This window comes from Syngnathus acus, chromosome 11 (genome assembly GCF_901709675.1).
Source record: "Syngnathus acus chromosome 11, fSynAcu1.2, whole genome shotgun sequence".
NCBI classification, from domain to species: Eukaryota; Metazoa; Chordata; class Actinopteri; order Syngnathiformes; family Syngnathidae; genus Syngnathus; species Syngnathus acus.
Genome location: NC_051096.1, coordinates 5,969,449 through 5,976,264, shown reverse-complemented (window position 1 = coordinate 5,976,264; position 6,816 = coordinate 5,969,449). Strand labels below are relative to the sequence as shown.

The following is a 6,816-nucleotide window of genomic DNA, read 5'->3' as shown; positions in this document are numbered from 1 at the left end:
CTGTCTTCTTGTGGTGTTAAGCATTAATGTAAACCAGGACTTGTTACTGGGTTAAGGGAAAACGTAAAAAGACACGGTGGAAGTGCAGGAGACGTAAAGCGAAAGGAAGTTAAGGGGAGGTAAAGACAGACAAGCCTAGCCAACAAAAAAGCATGGCATGAAGTTCATTTTCCGAAGATTCACAGCTTGTCATGTTCAAAACAAACGCCGAGTGCACCTTTGACTTTCGCATCAGTTTAAAGACGGCAAATCCAAAGCAGGCCAATTGAAATGGTGATTAATGGCTGGTTGGGAGACAGTGTGTTTCAAGTCATCAAAGAGCCTGTAAATCAGCACACTGTTAAATCCAGATAGCCAGATGCCTTCACACTGATAACAACCAGTCATCCCTTTCACTTCTGATGTCAAAGTGGGCTACGGTGCAGGAACCTTGGTTCTCTCTCTTGTGCGTGCGTGGCTGGAGTTGGACCCGTTTGCAAGCCTCAGAGGTGACATTCCTGCATGTCAGAGGAACAGCCTCAAGTTTAAGATAACACTGCCACGGTGAGCTACGGGTGGGAATTGATTCCCTCCAGAGGCTGGCAAAGGGCCTTAGGTCAGCGCTGATGGCTTTACCTTCTGCACGCAAGCTACAATGAAGGAAAAAAACAACACACCAATGCTCCCATTAACACTCCTCAACTATTCTACGAAAAGTTGCAATTGTTTTTTAAATGACTTTTTGTGTATTGTTTGCCTCAATTCTTTGCATTGCTTTAGTCAGAACTGTGTGTGCCTGGTCATTCTCACTGTCAGCATTTTTTAACCTTGACTATACAGAATGACTTCACTTAAAACCCAAAACTTTGAATACCTAATCACAGAAGGTGCCCCAAATTTGCCTTGTAAATATCCATTAGATTATTTTTCAAAATGTGCTTTTGCATGAATAAATGAGGAAAGGTTGCTGACCCATGCTAGTATGACGTGTGTAGTCAATCAATCAATAGTGTAAAAGACTAAAATAGCACACTCAGAAAAAATATAGAACTTTAACCATTAGTTCAGGATTTCATGATGAATCTAGGTTTTGTGTGGCTCATGCATAGCTGGCGAGCTTCTTGAATTGTAATGGCAGCGCATTTTGTAGCCTGACCCATATCCGCCCCTTTAAAGCTCTTGAGGCTAACTGCAAAAGCACCTGCAGGAATCTCCCCATGCTGACCTGCGCCTCAAAGGACATCTGGGAATATCATGCACGCTTCCCAATACACCACAACCGCTCTGTTCGAAAAGCCCGCCAGCCAATTACGGCGTTCCCAAATCCCAGAGTGCAAGAAAGAACTGCCGAGTAATCCAGAGGTATGAGATGTTTTCTTTCACCCCCTCCACCGTGACTTCGTTAGCTGCGGGTTCTGCTACAACAAAAGTAAATAAACTCTCTTGATTAAGTGGAAAAAACGAAAGCCAACGGAAATGACTTTGTTGCTATACTTTCAGGTAAGTCTCGGGAGTGTTTAACACACTTGATTATTTAGGACATCAAGAGTTTATTATTGCTGGGGAACAACTGAATGAATACTTGCCAGGAAGTTACTTTCATTTGTTTATTAGCAAATATTTACAACGTTCAGAATGTGCAGACTACAGATCCATACAGCATTCTGTGATACCCCCAAAATAAATAACTCTTATTTAATTGGGGCAAACGGATTTCTCACCAGTAGAAAAATAAATACAAAATACTCCATTTGCTGTGAAACATTGTCACGAGGAATGTCAAAGGAATTGTGTTGTTTCTCTCTCGTTTCAAAACATTTCCTCAGTTCATTTTGTTGTTACAACATTCATATAGTCGCAGTGGTCTTTCTTCATATCCGTCTTGTCCTATAAGTGCTCCCTTGCAAACATAACAGTCCCTGCAACGGGAAATATCGCACATCCCGCTCTCGGAGGAGGAATGAAGCTCACAGCTGGGCCTCAGCTGCACTTTTCCATGGTTCCGTCTTCAGGAGAGTTGGACTGAGCCACATGATCTGTCAAAGAAATACTGCTGTCATTTAGAAGAAGAAAACTCAAATTGGACAAAAGTTCCATGAATTTGAATTAACTTAATTCAAACATGTACATCCGACGAACATGATAAAGCCTTAAACTAAAACATTTCTAAGGTAAAAATGATCACATTTTAATCGTTCAACTGATCAAATAGTGCTTACTTAAGCGTAATTAAAAATAAGGAACGTGTGACTATACTTCATGTTGCTAAAATTAATTTATAATGAACCAACAGAATCACGAGATTTTTTTCTCAAAATGTATGATGTAATTATTGTGATAAATCCAAATGAATAATGACATTTTCATTGACAACTGTAGTAGGAAATAGCTTACTTAACACATGAAAAAAACTAAAATATTTGCTGGGCCATATTAAAGAACAGAGCGGGCCGTAGGTGGCCCCCTGGCCTTACTTTGACCACCCTCGTTTTGGACTTCATGGGTTCCAATGGGATCTGATCCCAAATGCATAACATGGTATTTCCAACACAAATCCTAACATACGCATTCCGTCGGGTAGTGCGTAATAAGTAAATGCAGTTTACCATGCTGTTCCAGTGTAGCCCCGCTAGTGGGTTGTGGTCGACACGGAGCAGGCGTCCCCCATTCTCCACACGGAGAAGGCATAGCTGAGACGTTCGTGCGCCACGTAGCTGCAGCTGGATCCCCGCGCGTCCAACTCGTCGCTTTGCAGAACTTGACACAGGAAGTCGATGTACCGCGCGGCCAGTTTGAGCGTCTGTATTTTGCTAAGCTTGTCCGACGGCAGTGTGGGGATGATTTTCCGGAGCGACGTGAAAGCCTCGTTGAGAGACTGCGTGCGTTGGCGCTCTCGGATGTTGGCCATGACGCGCTGGTTCTGCAGGTCGTCGATGGAGCGAGCGGGGCTGCTGCTGCCGGCCTCGCTGCTTTCGCTTGCCACGCTGCCACCCCCGCCTCCGCTACTACCGCCTCCACGGTCACAACTCTTTCTACGTCTCTTCTTGGGAATCTCCACGTCCAAGCTTTCGTCCAGTTCGTCTGCGCTCCTGCGCGTCGCAGCCCGCCGCTTCCTGGCGCCCCTCCGCGGCAGCTGCCGCTCGGTCTCCTCCTCACTGTTCCCTGCACTGTCCATCGGGGAGGAGTTGTCTTCTCGCATTGTCCAAAAGCTTTCAAGATGCCCTACAACCAGTTGTCCCTCTTGAGTCCAGTCCACAAACTCCACATGTGACCAAAAAATGATGGCCCGTGCTGATTATAAAGCAAATATGGTGCACCGCAAAGAGGGAGAGGTGTCTCCCACTTTTTATAGTGGGGAGCGAGATGGAGGATTTTGGGGAGCGCTGTGATTGGGTGGGAAGGGGTGTAACATAATACCACTGCAGGAATAACTTGTGTTAATATCAGAGGAAGAGTAGAGGACCTTGAAGGCAAAAAGGAAAACAAATGGAAAGGGGCTGGGATTGTTTTTGTAACTGTGCGCAAGATATTTTGGTGGGCGTTTTCTTATATTGGGCATCTCTGCACTAAATATGTCAGCATAGCAATATTGTGACGCTCATTTTAGCGCTACCCTGACCTACTTCTGTGAAGAATGTTAATTTGTTGTTGACACGCATTTATTAATATAATATTATTTTTTAAAACATGGTCATCTTTTTTAGATTCACTAACATTTGTATATTGCCACAGTGAGAACATACTACAATCTATTCCAGGTTCCAGGCCCTGAAGATCTATGGAAAAATATACAACAGTCTGATGACTCCATTCTAACTTATGATTCCCTTGGCATGGTTATACAGTACATGTATGCTCCCAAACTATGCAAGTCCCACAAGTGTCAAGAGTACAAGCCAACTCCTAAAGGTGCAATGTGTACTGGAACTGTCAGAAATAAGGGGGCAGTATAGGGAGGGGTGTCCTTCAAAGTACAATTAATGTATCCTCCAATCTAGCACAATGTATCTTCCATATGCCTATGACTGCACTCTCACTGGGCCAGAAAAACAGGGATGGAACATAAATACTGCAAGTAAAAACAATTTATTGTTTGATTTGATGCTATTTTATACTAAAGTGCATTTCAAAATCTGTACTCTATGTAAGTAAGCACAGTAACAAGTCTGCCAGTCTAGACACTTAGATGTGAACAGTGGTGATGGCAAAAAATAAACCCAGTGAAACACAGGAGGTTGCAAACGGCGGGGGGCCTTAGCTCGATCGTAACCAGACCGACGTGTTTATTTTCCCGTCAGCGGCCCCGCGTTGAGGTATGCGCTTAAATGGGTCTGACCCCCGCGGGGACGTCGACACCGCGGCTCAGGTTTAAAAGACGCCCCATCCCGAGGAGCTCTCGGGGCGGATCCGTGCTCGCAGCGGGGTCGCTAAGGAGGTGTACGACTGCGGCGTAAAGCAAACAGTGGAGGTGATGAAGAGGCCCAAACTCGCCTACAATTTTTTTTAGGGGGGGGGGGGGGGGCTCGAATCCAATAAAGAAACAAGAGCTGTAAAAGTCTGGAAGTGGTGGACTTTGATGCAAAATAATACTGAGGCCTCATCCACGGAGTGGGTCGCCCACAGGGGGGGGGGGCTCTGCATCCGCCAATTTGCACCTCAGCGTCAAAGATAATATCCAACCACGATTTGTGATGCAAATACCAATTTGCACTTGAAGCGGATAAGAAGGCTCAGAGATAGTGTCAGTGAAATCTTCAGTTTATAATCTTGTTTTTCTCACACAGGTGAGAAAGCAACATGCTGCGCTCTCCAAGGTGCTGAAAACAACCTCACCTGCGGACTTGCCAACCTGACATTCTTGAACAACATTCCCAGAAAATCACCATGTCCTCTCACTGCTGAACTATTTTTAGAACAGCTCTGCATGGCGACCTGGCGCCGGCAGACACTACGTAAGTGAACCCTGCTCTAAACTGCGAGGTAGATGTGCTTGTTAGTAGCCATTAAAAAAAGTCTGATATAATCGCTTCATTAGGTACACGTGCAGAATTGAATGCTACGGAATAAAATAGCTTTTGCTTACCTTATGCTCACCTGACAGGGAGCTTTCAATACAATGCCGTGCACATCATTACATTATTATTAGTTTTAGGGAACAAAAAAGATACTGCTACTTTAGGTTGAGGTGCATTAAGTTGTGAAGTTGCTAATTAAGTTTCTAGACATAAAAAATTGCACTTGGTTTAGATGTTAAAACCATTTCTCATTGAAATGCACTATGAGACATTGTTGCAAAGTGTCAATCAAAATGATCAATATAATGAGCAATATCATTTTTATTTTCCGATTGCATCAATATGCAGGTGTACCTAATATTGTGAGCGGAGTGTGACCATTTCAACTGCACTTGAAACAAAAACCTCATTTAAACTAAAAAGGGGAACATATTTGAATAATTTGGTCTATTTGACCAATTCTTGCGACTAAGAACTTTACAAACAATCCAAGGCTGTTGACTTCTAAGATCTAAAATATCGCAATCATGTGCCAATTGAAGTCGGCATCAAGTGTTCTCCAAAAGATCCTTCATGAAGGAGATGTAGACAATGGCTAGCCGCAGCGTCTCGATGCGGGAGAGTCTCTTCTCATAGGCAAAAGTGGGAACTTTCTTCCTGAGCGCATCGAATGCCTCGTTCAGACTAAACATGCGCTTCCTCTCCCGCACGTTGGCCGCCTGGCGCTGGACCACCGTAATGATCCTCCTCCGCTTGGACCTGCCGGACCCGGCGCCTTCTTCTCGGCCAACCGGGCCGATCATCAGATGATCGTCCGTGTGCTCTGGGCTCCAGGATGTGTCGCTGGATTGGCTGTCATCCACCTGCTGCTTGGTCGGAAAATCCATCCGGTTTACATCAAAGTGGATCAAGGTGGAATCCAGGAGTCGAGTCTGCAGCTCCATCTCCAAGTCCAAAAGCTTCACAAATAAGATCCTTTTATAGGTCTGTTCTCACAAGTTGGAGAGCATCTCTTACAAGTGAAGCCCGCTTTTGTCTGAATCCGGATGGAGCACGACAGGGTGAGATCCTATTTGGCTGGAGTCCAAAAGGCCTTATCCTGCTCTTTCAACAAGTGGCCTGCATGCGGCACCCAACGTGCCCATGCCCAAGTAGCTTGAAGAAGCTCTCCAAGTGATGCGATGTCATCCTGGAGGCCATTCATGAGCTTCTGGAGAATAGCAACCTCTTGACAAGAGGGTCATGCAGTCGTATTTGCACTTTCCCTTCTTCCTCGCTGGCTAAATAACCACACTTTTTATCACTTAAAGAGCCCCAGGAGAAGACCAAATAGAACATTCCCTAAAAGTCCTCACACAGCAAAAAGCTTTCTGTTGCAAATTAGAGCAAATAACTGTCAGTTCCCATGGCAGAGGAGTGTCCACATTGCAGGGGGTGCTGAAAGGGCCTCCAATGCGTATTTGTAGTTCCTCAAGAGAATGCTTGGTCATAAGCACGATGAGGCTATTAAATATATTTCGAATGCCGAAATGAGGCAAAAAGACGAAAAGCGCAACGCCATCGAGCTCTGACTGAAGCACAATCAGATATGATCAGGCTCCATTAGATTATTGTAACACAGCGTAAATTCCAATCCAGAACAGATTAGATTAAGGCTTGCGATTTTATCATTTTGGGAAAAATATAATTGGTTTAATACACGCGAATACAACAAACTGTGCACTGTTTAAACCCCCCCCCCCCCCCCTCCCTCGAGGAACACATAATAAATTATTAAGATAAGAGTGAGTTAAATTGCATTATATATTTAAAACTTGTCCAA

At 44.5% G+C, this 6,816-nt stretch overlaps 1 protein-coding gene across 1 annotated transcript; it reads right to left on the bottom strand.

Annotated features, from left to right (window-relative positions):
- Nucleotides 1-1,572: 1,572 nt before the first annotated feature.
- Nucleotides 1,573-4,238, bottom strand: twist1a (twist family bHLH transcription factor 1a). Its single transcript, XM_037263442.1, has 2 exons — nucleotides 2,586-4,238; nucleotides 1,573-2,015 (listed from the first exon to the last, which is right to left on the bottom strand). Exon 1 carries the CDS (start codon nucleotides 3,176-3,178, stop codon nucleotides 2,609-2,611), a length of 570 nt encoding a protein of 189 aa, XP_037119337.1. The 5' UTR covers nucleotides 3,179-4,238; the 3' UTR covers nucleotides 1,573-2,015; nucleotides 2,586-2,608.
- Between the last annotated feature and the right edge of the window lie 2,578 nt (nucleotides 4,239-6,816).